The sequence below is a fragment of the Lynx canadensis genome, chromosome B2 (genome assembly GCF_007474595.2).
Source record: "Lynx canadensis isolate LIC74 chromosome B2, mLynCan4.pri.v2, whole genome shotgun sequence".
NCBI lineage: Eukaryota > Metazoa > Chordata > Mammalia > Carnivora > Felidae > Lynx > Lynx canadensis.
The window spans coordinates 71,476,808-71,489,688 of NC_044307.1; the positions used below are offsets into that span (position 1 = coordinate 71,476,808).

General features: G+C 33.7%; 1 protein-coding gene across 4 annotated transcripts in view; it reads right to left on the bottom strand.

The window, feature by feature from the left end:
- LOC115514131 (pleckstrin homology domain interacting protein) overlaps positions 1-12,881 on the bottom strand; it is a 149,521-nt gene that overhangs the window by 90,291 nt on the left and 46,349 nt on the right. For all 4 annotated transcript variants that reach the window (XM_030315881.1, XM_030315880.2, XM_030315879.1 and 1 more), the window contains exons 8-14: positions 8,842-9,063; positions 8,467-8,567; positions 3,794-3,864; positions 2,300-2,400; positions 2,170-2,210; positions 1,304-1,402; positions 357-510 (exon numbers count right to left, since the gene is read on the bottom strand). In XM_030315881.1, coding sequence (XP_030171741.1) covers positions 357-510; positions 1,304-1,402; positions 2,170-2,210; positions 2,300-2,400; positions 3,794-3,864; positions 8,467-8,567; positions 8,842-9,063 — 789 coding nt within the window. The remainder of the gene's footprint in view (positions 1-356; positions 511-1,303; positions 1,403-2,169; positions 2,211-2,299; positions 2,401-3,793; positions 3,865-8,466; positions 8,568-8,841; positions 9,064-12,881) is intronic.

The following is a 12,881-nucleotide window of genomic DNA, read 5'->3' on the forward strand; positions in this document are numbered from 1 at the left end:
GTCTAGAATCTGAATTCTAAGAATTATTAAAGTGGCAAAAATCTTCAAATTTGTCAATGTATAATAATGAAGCTGAGCTAATACCACTATTCAGGGCTTTGCTATCATTTAGTGAAACCTGAGAATACTACTGATGCAGCCCTACGTATTAAAGAACAGCCAAGAATTTTGATTTCCAAGTCAAACCTGCTTAACTACATTTTAAAATTATTTCTAATCTCCCACAAAGACCTGTTATCCATCTAGCAAGATTTTTTGGCTAACTTTTTTTATAAAAGACTTTAGTCCTCAATGAAAATATTCCATTCTATAATAAGCTTCATTATACCAAATAAAAATGAGTTTTTTTTCCTCACCATCAGGACATGAATTAGTTGACCGGTGTAAGAATTCCAAACTTTCAGAGTCATGTTATTAACTGCAGTTATAACTGTATTGTCATGTCGATCCCATGCTACCATAGTTACTTTCATTTTTGTGATTTTATCTTCTATCCCTTGAAGGTTTTGGCTGAAAGTGATGGAGGCAGTATTTGTTTACACCAATATTATTTATTAAAATACTATTATGACAAAAACCTAAATGTGTTTTCTTATAATCTATATTTAAGTTCATTACATGAATAACTATCACTTAACAGCAATTAAGAATAATCTGTATCAACAAAGAATGAGCGCAAAAACACTGCACTGAGTCAGCAAACACCCAGGATTTCAGCACTCCTAAGCCCTTAGTGATAGATGACCTTGAACATGTTATTAATGCTTTAACTCTATCTGGATCCAAGAATTCTATGCCATGCAGCTCACTCTCTATCTTCTGCTGCTGTCATGCCCCGCTAATTGCTTTGCTCTCCCATCCACCTGAGACCACTACATATAAATATAGAATTATTTATTAAATATTAAAACCAAAATAATAGTTACAAAGTGTAATATAATTTCTCTTGGCTGGAGAAAACCACTAGATACACTACATCATCTCTCTGTGACAGATTAACACTAGAATATGTTCTACTTTTTAAAGAAAACTAGGAGTATTCCTGTAGTACTATCATCATCTTAATAAATCAAACTGAAAAAGTCATTAATGCAGATCTTTGTGTATATATACGGCAATAAATAATTTTAGAAATTTCCCCTTTCCATCTCCAGTAACACCTCTAGTTATTACAGAAAAGTAATCATTTTAACATAGATTATGACGTATGTTTCTATAGGCTGAGAGTCACACCAGCCTGTAATACAGCATACTTTAAATGATCTACCTATATTTATGTAATATTTCAAATTCGATCTCTTACCCTGCCGGACGAGTAGCCATATCCAACAAAATGCTCTTCCATTCTCTTCGTTTAAATTGCCAAATACGTGCTGTCCCATCACGGCTCCCACTCACAAATCTGAATTAAAGGAAACCCACCCCCCCCCCAAAAAAAACACATGTACTTTACTAAATGAATTTTTCCAGAGCTGTTTTTCAAAATACTAAAAGACAGACTCATCTTTATTTACACAGCATTCTAATATAATACAGATTACTCTCTGTCAGATATTCTCTACTAAATTAACAACTTCTGCAACTTAACGGGCTTCTAAAACTTTATATACATATTCTAATGTGTATGGCTAGGTCGCAAAAGGACATTCAAAAGGGATTCAAGGCCACCATTTACTACCTTACAAATAAAATGAGTATTTTCCAATGGAAAAATACTGATTTTCCTCTCAATGTTAAAGAACTTGACTTCTTTTACTCAAGATAAAAGGTACTTAGGAATAGCTTTCTTTCATTTTCAAATAAGAACCTGGGAAAATTTACAAAACATCATTTATCTTCAGTAAATAGTTCTGTCTCAAATATTACATTATGATACATTTCCAAACTCTACTAAGTTTCCCTACACTTTGATATGTATAGAAAATATATAGGGTGGATAAAAGTCCCTATTGTTAAAAGTGCCCAAATAAACTAACATTTATAGAAATAAAACATAAGACCTGTTCTCACATGCAAGTGAAGGCTATAGTCACTCTTCAGTGTAACTGCTCAAGATCCTTATTTTAGTAGCTAAGTTGTATACAGTTCTAATTAAAATCTGACTGTAGAAAATGTATTTGATAACTTTAAAACTGGAATTAAATTTACAAACAAAAATAATTATTTTACCTGTTACTAGTGTTGGAAAACTGGATACTGTCAACTTTGTCCTACATATAAAGAGATAAAAAAAATCCTGAATATAAACTGTTAAACTCATTTAAATTGTACCTATCTTATTCTTTTTATCAGTACTTACAGTATGGAACTCCAATTCTGATATTTTCTCTGGCTGACCTGATCCAAAAAAATAAACCCGAATAATATGATCCGTGCTTCCTGTGGCCAGAAACATGCCACCTGAGGAGTAGGAGCAAACATTTGTGAGTAAAACACTTTCAAAATCACTGAAAATAAAATGCAAGCTATATTACCATAATATATACTGATGATTATTTTACTCTAAAACTATGCATATTTATCCTAGGCATAAAAATTACATCTAAAACTGAACTTAATGAACTTAAAATACATTTAACTAGCACAGCTTTAACTAAGATGCATTTTCAATATTTACAGATTTCCACTACAAATCATTTCATTAAGTGATTCCATAATTCTTTGTTAAAATTTATCACCCTCCCTAGAAAACATGCCCTTTAACTCTACTGAAGTCCCTCTCTTGCCACATTTCCTATGTTAAAATCTATCAAACTTTTAGGGCCCAATTTCTTCAATGGGTTGTCTTTGCCACCCTGCAATCAAATGAGCCTGCTATCCTCTGAACTCTTATTAAGACTTTGTCTGTAATACATACATTCTACTTTACATTACAGTTATTTATATAGCAATTTGCTCTCTCCACTTTGAATCAATATTCTCCTACAGTGCTGAAAACAGTGCTGTATATAACTCCTTACAGAGTACTCTGAAATCATGTATAAAGCCTGTAATTGTGTTATTACGAAAAGGAAAATGGTCTTCATGGCAGTAGAAGTGGAAATCTAGAAGTTAGAAATTAAACACATTTGGATATTAATATGGAAAAAACAGATTTATGTCATTAGTATGCTATCACTTATCTGAGGAACTACTGCTATTCACAATTATGAATTGAAAAGACAAGTAAAACTCGAAGTAAATGTAAAAGGAACTGGTATTAGGAACATTTAATAGGTGTTAAATCTATTAATATTTCATTTCACTTTCTCATCAATTCATTTCAAATCTTCAAATTATAGTTTGTTTAAAAAGACATGTCCATTCAAAATGCTACTGCACAAACTCAAAACATAATTGGAGTTATCAGCATTGCTATATAGCTACTTTTTAAAGAGCAAAGAACAAGAATTTGGAGCGAAGTATTTAATATTTACAAATAACAATCAAATTTATTTTACTTAGCTACAGGATACCTCCCAAATGTCATGAAAATATAAAACGTATTTAAAATACCTTTCTCGCAATGAGATAACTATTCAAAGATATATTCTTTAACAGAGTCGATTCTGAAACTCTTATTCTCCAGAGCAGAGCATTATGGTCTCAAGGAAAATTCTTAGTCATGTGAATACATAAAAAGACTCTAGCAAAGTTCAAATATTTCTAAATTAATTTATGACCATCCCCTGGTTTATGTATGTGAATATGATTTATATTACGATAATAAATATTTTCCGAAATTTTATGTGTTCCACTAGAAGCTTTCTAATGTACAACTTTAAGTGGAAAATTAGGGAGAGAAAAATCTTACCAGCACTAAAAGAAGAACAGATCATTTGAACTCCAGGCCGAGGGCGCTCTGTAAATTTAGCAGGTCTTGGACTATAATATAAAAAATAAACAATTAAAAATATCCCTAAAGGGAACAGCAACACCAGAAATGAGCTGTTTCAAAAACTAAATACAGAAAGACAAAATTAAATAAGAAGCAACAGATGGCTCCCTTCCTAAACAAGTTGGAAATCATTATGTGTCGTGATCAGCAGATCTTATGGAAACTCTACAGATTTCATAGGAGCCCCAGATTATACAACAATCCACACATGAAACACTCTCAAAGCCACTGTCACACCAGACATGTAGTTATTAGTTATACTTACTTCTAACCATATTTAACAGGATTTAGTTTTTCATACAGTACCGTAGCAATGCACAAATACATTAGAAAATAAGTCATTTGAAAACATGAACACACCAGCAAAATAGGTACTGCCTCTGTGGCATAAGTACACCATCAGTTAACTAAACTTTTTCAATATTAGGCACTGTTAATTAAATATTTCCCTCTGTTTATCTTCCAATGTGACAAAATACGCTTTTTAAGACTCCAAAAAGAATCTTAAACACTTATCCTAGTGAAAATCTGAAGACTGTTTGAATCTTATGTCAACTATAATGTTCATTCAAAATAGACATCTACAGAAAAATCATCTTCCTTTAAATATATGTACATTAACTGTATAATTTTGTATTACAGAATATGTCTTATATTTACACTACTGACGTTACATGTTTGTTACAATCAACAGTATTGAAGAAAGAAAAACTGTAGATTTTATACCATACCAGGTCCAATAAGTACACAATATATTTGTAATGCTCTAATACAGGGATTTTATTTAGAGCCCTACTTAATGTACATTTTGATCTAGTTTTTCCTTAAGGTATCAGGGGAGAAAATTCAAAGAAATAATTAGAGCTTTCAGTCAAAGTGCACTGCATAAATTGTATAATCCATAGCAATTGAAAATAGAGTGGTTTCAGTTTTGTAATCATATCAGGGAAAAAAAGGACAAAATATTTATGATCTATCAATTATACATTCAGAAAAAGGAATTTTTGTCAAAGTGATACAGAACACAAAAGTTATTTGTTAAAAATTTTAATTAAATAAATTTTTAAAGTGACATTTATACAATTTTTCCTAATAGTAACAAGCCCTGACATAACTGAGCATGAATAGTTTAGAGAACAGAAAGTTATTAAAACACTCTTAAAACCTAAACAATTATTCAGAGTAGAATTAAGTAACCATAATTTAAGTAATCTGAAATTATAAAGACAACTAAATACACTACTTTCATTAATATCTTATGGATTCCAGCTCTCCATTTTTGTTAATTTTTAGCACATTCATTCTTGTAAGTGTTAAGCAACCATTTAGCTGTAACTTACAATCAGAATATACAAATAATCATACAAATTGCCATTTTAAATGGACTTTAATATTTTTAAAGGGAAAAAATAGATAAACAAGTACAATAATTTATTATTTTTTTAAATATTTATTTATTTTGAGGGTGGGAGCAGATAGAGAGAGGAAGAGAGAGAATCCCAAGCAGGTTCCACGCTGTCAGCAGTGGGGCTTATCTTACGAACTGCGAGATCATGACCAGAGCCAAAATCAAGAGTCGGAAGCTTAACCAACTAAGCCACCCAGGAACCCCACAAATAATTTGTTTTTAAAAGCACATCTGAGGAAATATTTTAAGATAAAGCTTTGGTATCAGATTCTGTGAGTCCAGTTTCCAGCTCTGCCACTTATCAAGCATTATGACCTTAGGCAAGTTAACATTTCTGTGCCTCAGTCTCATCTATAAAATGGGAGTAAAAACAAAGCATATCTTAAGAGTTATTGAGATAATTGAATAAATTTAACCCACGTAAAATGCTTAGTACTGCACACTCAATAAGTATTAGTATCATTAGTATTTTAATTAATTTAATTCAACCAGTTCTAGATAGTCAATCAATGAATAACTGCTTTTTAGTTTGGCACTCTGCTTGAGAGGGGGTTGACGAAATACTTCCAGTATCCACCTCTATTTTCTCTCCTATCTGTCCTAAAGAAAATAATTGTACCTTCTTCATAGGGTTGTCATAAAGATTAGTGAGATGACAAATAGAAAGTGGTTATTAGTACAAGCTTGTCAGACTAAGTGCTTAATAAAAATTTGTAATCATTATCATCTATATATTTTAGGATTCCCATTCTCCTCTTACATCTAAATATGCTTGGACAGCCTTTCTCTCCTACTCAGAGATCTCTTCAGTCAGATTCCGAGTCACGCAGCCACTCCTATTTCTCATCTAAGAAGCAGCATCTTTATTAGTGGAAGTTGTTACCACATACATAAACTCTGTATAAAAACAAATTTATCAAGAGGTTTGGGTTTCAAAATAGGTTTCATTAACTTTTTTTTTTTTAATTTTTTTTTTCAATGTTTATTTATTTTTGGGACAGAGAGAGACAGAGCATGAACGGGGGAGGGGCAGAGTGAGAGGGAGACACAGAATCGGAAACAGGCTCCAGGCTCCGAGCCATCAGCCCAGAGCCTGACGCGGGGCTCGAACTCACGGACCGCGAGATCGTGACCTGGCTGAAGTCGGACGCTTAACCGACTGCGCCACCCAGGCGCCCCATCAAAATAGGTTTCATTAACTTCTAAAAGAATTGATTTTCTCAATGCAGACTGGGTTGCTGAAGGCACCTCCTCATCAGATTATACAAAAGCATTACAGTTCAATACAATTTTTGCCTTTGATCAGTAATTAAAACCCATGTGACAGTAACAATCTACATCCTGCCAAAATTTTTGGCAGTTATTAGCCATGAGTAAATATGGAAAAGAAACTAAGTGTCCCCAAGTCTATAACTAAGAAAAAATTACTCCTTTATGCCTGACTGTAGGTTAAAAGCTTTTAAGGGATGATTACAAGAATAGAAAAAAATCCTACCTATAATAACTATAAAAAAATTTGTATGTCCAAAAATAGGAAAAACATGAAGCAAAGTATAGCATAACAACTCAGTGGAACATAATGCAGCTATTAAAATTATTATAAATACCTATAATAAAATGTTAAGAAAAAAACAGCAGAAAATTATATACATTTCTCTACTTGCATCTACATTAAAAATACACATTTATGTGAAAAAGCTGTTAGGATAGTTGGTTAATGGGTAAATCTCTGTAAAGGTTCTGAAAAAAATATCACTTATATGGAATAATTCACTTCTCAAGAATCCAGATAAATATTATCGTACTTAGCAATGTAATCCTCAAGAAGCACAAAGTTGAGAGTTTAATTTTGTGAAAACATTTTTGTTCCTATGCTAATTTGAAGACTGTTAGTCATATTTTTCTTCTGTATAAAAACAAAACATGAAAACACAATGGTATCCTAATCTGGTCCATAAGAAGGTAAAAAATACTCAAAGGAAAACAACAATTAACTATTGCTATTGTCCACACACATCAGTAAAATATTTAAACTTTTATTTAATGTTTACAGAAAATCTTTAATATTCTAAATATTAAGAATGCAACTAAAATTAGAAATCAACTTGCTTTCTCCAAACATTCATGTCTTAATCAGAATCCTTTTTTTCAAATGAAGTACATTTTATTATGTTATTCTACCTTCCATGGCCTCTTAATGCCTTGCCATTAGCAGCACTCTACAGGAATCTTAATATACACGAAGCTTATCTAAATACTACTGTTTTAAAATTATAAAGACATTCGCAAATTACTCAACTTGAGTTGATATTTATAAACAAAAGTCAGACAGAATTATTGAGATATCCCTTCTAATCTGAATGATGTTCTACCATGAGAGCACAGAGATGACCATTTAGACACTGCAGAATCACTGAGTGCACCAATTCCCCATTCACAGACTGCCTATGGGGCAATATGCAGCACTTCCTCTCCCTATTATACCCACTTGAGAGGTGGCAAGGCATAGATAGCATGGTACCAAAGGGCAGAGAAGTGTTGTTCTAAGTCCTGGCCATGCCAATTCTTAAGAACTGTTTTGCCTCATTGTCCTTAATCGAAAGAGAACACTGTCTAACCACCTTGTTTTAATAAACCAAGATACTAGAACAAGAGAAAGCACAGATGCAAAATGCTATTATGGGATGAGGTGAGGATGCATTTATCTACCTTGATGTAATTTAGTAAAAACTTAATCTGTTTTCCTACGTTTCCTGAGATCTTCAATAAAACCTAAAGTTTGTAGATTCAGTGACACAAATAAACTACAATTCTTCTAAAGAATAGCCTTAGGAATTCTTAAGATTATGTTCTCAACACCAGAAGGAGCTACTGAGATGAAATTATGCCGTATACAGAAAGGAGTGATAATGAAACAGGTATGTTCTGAAGGAAATGGCTAAGGCTAGGAAAAAGAGAAAAAAACCAAAAACCAAACCTGTTAACATAAACTTTCTTTGAAGCATGGAAAAAAAGGGGGGTGCGGGGAGAAGCATGAAAATCAAAGAGGTCAGTGAATGCATTTCTGTTTTTTACTCAAGGAGAATAAATAAATTTATACTTATTGTTGACTACTTTATATTATTGCAATTTTAACCATTAAATTAAATAATCGATTCTATGAAATAAAAGAGCAACTGACTTTATTTTAAGGGTTCCAGCATCCCACAGCCAAAAACAAATAGTGCCATCTGCCCCTGTAGAAGATAGATATCTCTTTGAGCCACTGCACAATGGTGAGAACTGAAAAACAATTGAAGAAGAAAAAAAATATAAGAAGAGTGACACAATCCAAATAACCCACTTTTTACCATATAAACAGCAACTAATAAACAGAGCTAGAAAGCATTCACAATGGATGAAGGTCATGACTACCATGTATTTAAAGTCCATATATTTATAAAGAAAAAAGAAATATTCCTTTCTTCATTTTAGTTGGCTTTATACAATGGATTATAACAGTGACTTAAAATTTAAATCATAATCAAAAGGATTTTACAGGGATTAAGCAAATTACCTGTAGTGATGTTATAGATGCACTGTGGCCTTGAAGAACAGCCAAAGGTGCACATGTTCGAAGACACCAGACTCGGATCATTTTATCACAACTTCCAGCTGCTATCATGGTATTCTCATAGTTTACAGCCATGTCTGATATTTCAGCTGCATGTCCTCTTAAAGTAGCTAATAATCTTCCATCATCTGTTGCCCAGATTTTCACAAGGCAGTCATCAGAACCCTTAAAACAAAAATGAGTATTAATGGAATTAACTCTATAAATTGTAATTCAAATTCTGAACAGAGATAAAAAATTGTATCTGTTATGTTCACTTCCCAACACTTATATTCTTAAGTACTGGAGTGTTAAACACTTATTTTAGGAATTTTCCTCTATACAAGTCTATTTTTATTAAATCATTCACTTATAAACAATACCTGTGTGTCCACCAATCTACCAGGAGAAACAGGATGTTAATAATAACATTTACCTATGATCTCCTACCCACCACCTCTGGTAACCTCTATCCGGAATCTTGTGAAAGAATCTGAACTTCTGAAGTAACAAAACAAAATTGTAATAAGAGAACATAATGTAATACACAATAGTGATTAATCCTGTATATGATATTATGTTAAACAGAAACGAAAGCTAATTTTTCTCCTAGGAAGTTAAAAATGTAATTCATAAATGAGTTTCCCATCAGTAATCTTCAGCTAAATACGTTACATATAAAATCACCAAAGCTGATTTGTTAGTTACCAAAACAAATTTCATTTTATCTCCCATGAAGTCAATAAAAATACATAAATACACATTCTGCTATACTAGCATAAGCTCAGAAAGAAACTGTAAAAGATACACATTTTCCAGGAATATCTATATTTACAAATAGACATTTCAATTTCACATAATCAAAACCAGAGATTAGAACTTCTAGGCTTTATTATTTTTTTTCTTAGTTTCCTTAATTCATTTTAAAGCTGTAAATTTATACTTTTTTACCAACCTCTATTTCCTCTTATTTTCCATTATTTGAAAGTTTTAAATACACAAAAAAGTGGAGAATATTGTCATTAGCCTTATCCATTTCCCAAATTCAAACTTATCAATAGGTTTCAGAGGTGGCATGTTACAACCATCCAATCTAATTCTTAAAAAACAACCCCCTCGGGGCGCCTGGGTGGCGCAGTCGGTTAAGCGTCCGACTTCAGCCAGGTCACGATCTCGCGGTCCGTGAGTTCGAGCCCCGCGTCAGGCTCTGGGCTGATGGCTCAGAGCCTGGAGCCTGTTTCCGATTCTGTGTCTCCCTCTCTCTGCTCCTCCCCCGTTCATGCTCTGTCTCTCTCTGTCCCAAAAATAAATAAACTTTAAAAAAAAAAAAAAATTAAAAAAAAAAAAAAAAAAAAAGAAAAACAACCCCCTCCTTATATCTGACATTAGAAAGTAGTTAGAAGATCCACAAAAGCAAATGTACAGATGTATTATCACCTTCATACTGATAGGACATATAAATGACCACAAACACAGTATTAACAGGACATTTGTTTTAAGTAAATATTTATTGAGAGAGAGAGAAAAAGAGGGAGATTGAGCAGGGGTTTGGGGGAAAGAGGAAGGGAGGGAGGGAGGGGGAGAGAGAGAGGGAGAGAGGGAGATAGAGAGGGAGGGAGGGGGGGAGAGAGGGGGGGAGGGGGGGGAGAGAGAGAGAGAGAGAGAGAGAGAGAGAATGAATGAATGAATGAATATATCCCAAACAGGCTCCGCACTGTTAGTGCTGATCTCACAACCATTGAGATCATGACCTGAGCTGAAATCAAGAATCTGACACTCAACCCACTGAGCCACCAAGGCGCCCTAACAGAACATTTTAAATGCCATATCCTAAACCAGAGTCGGCCAACACTACCTACAATACTCTCAATTAACTCACATTCTTCTGAGCTTTGAAGTGGTGGGTAACCAACCACTAAAGACTAGTGATAAAATTTAACTTTGGTAAATTATCTACATTAAAATCTGGTATTTTTATCCCATTCACTTATCTCAGGCTCTTTATCTATAAAAACAAGGTGGTTAAATTGGATGATTCCTAAGGTTCCTTCTACTTTTAAAATTCAGTGATTCATGCACTCATTTATTCATTTGCCTGAAGATTAAGTATGTGCCAAACACTAGAGATACAAAGACACAGGATTCCTGTCCTTAAGAAGCAAGGCAAAAGAGTGTAAATGCAGTAACATGTCTGAAGTGCTATACTGTTGATCAGAAGAGATTCAAACAAGGGAACAGGGTGTTTTTCCTGAGAGGTGAAGAAATAGGATCTGGAAAAGAATCCAGAAGCAGTGATGCCTGGACAGAGCGTTCTGCATGAAGACACAACGTAATGTAGTAAGCTTTGCACACAGACTCCAGGGTCAAACATCTTAGTTCATGACCTGGTATGGCCACTTTCTATATGTTTAACCTTGGGTAAGTTACAGGTTTCCTATGCCTAAGTTTTCTTTTCTTTACGCATATCATCGCACTGTTGCAAAAACTAAGTAAGTGAGGATGGAGTACCTGGTACACAGTAAGACCATTACCACTGCTTCTGTTGGTAGTAGTATTCTTATTTTTACTTTGGTGATATTCTTTTTAGGTTTCTTTATTTATTTGGCGTGGGGGGAGAGGGGACGGGAGGGGGAGAGAGAGGGAGAGAGAGAGAGAGAGAGAGAGAGAGAGAGAGAGCGAGCGCGCGCGCGAGAGCCCAACTTGGGGCTCGATCTCACAACCATGAGATCATGGCCTGAGCCGATACCAAGAGTTGGATGCTTAAATGACTGAGCCACCCAGGTGCCCCTACTTTAGCAATACTCTTACTACTTTAAAAAAACAGAAACATTCCATATGGCAACAATAGAGAAAAGTTTGATCAAAGGCATGAAAATGTCAATGTAAGAACTCCAAGTTAGTCTGTACGCTAACTTAGAGTGTGAGGTAAAGGCATAAGGATGAAGTTAGGGAAAAACTGTAAAGGACCTTTTATGGTATACTATGAAATATGTTTTCTAAAGGGGATCACTTAAGATTATTAAGCAGGTCAGTATCAGCAAAGATCCTGTTGGCATCAGTGTGAATTAGGATAAACAATCGGAGGCCAGGTGAAAGTTGTTAAAACAGTACAGGCAGGAGAGAGAAGTGATAAAACAGATGATAGCAGAGAAAGCTCAAAAGAGATAGAATACAGAGCTGTTTGGGGAATTAAAGGAAAGAAGATTGTATCTCTGCTATCAGTGAAAAGAGAAGAAGGAATGGTAGTAGACTATGACTTCCAGAAAGGTGGTCTACATACCACTTGGCACATGGGAATTGCACTAAGCATTAGCTGAATAAAAAACGGCAATAAAGCATTTATTCAACTCTTAAACTTACTTATTCAACTCTTTTAACTCCACAAATTAAGTCAATTTATTCACTTTATCTTCTAAAAATTAAGGTAATATTTGGCTCTGACCTAAACTCACAACAAAAGTAAAATTTTATGTTAATACTGGTAGAATATATGAAAAAGTAAAATCATGACATCTCATTGTGCTTCATAATACTGATAGAAATCATTTTGTTCTTGTGTATTTGAATAAAAGTTTGCTTTACATTCTACTATAGAGGGTGTTTCACATATTTTCATGTTAACAAAGAGGGAAAAACAAAAACCAAACACCTTTTTGACCAAAATGCCAGTTTTTAATGAAAATAGTAGCAACCTGAAAGTCAGCGTTCAGTGACTTTTCACCAACTAAAAGAACAAAAAGTCCCATTATATTCATATTGACTTCATTATTAGTAATATCACCAATTTAATATTTTAATAATTTTGCTCTGTATAGACAAGTACTAAAATAAAACAACATTATGCACATTTTCCCCAAGTGTGTTTTATTCCAATTGACTTCTTTTCTTCCATTTGGTTGCAGGAGAGAAATCTTTGACCTTTTAGGGAAATCTCTCTTTACTATCCTCTTCCATGACCTATACAATAGTGTGCTGTCCCATCCTCACCCCTACTCCCCGGAACT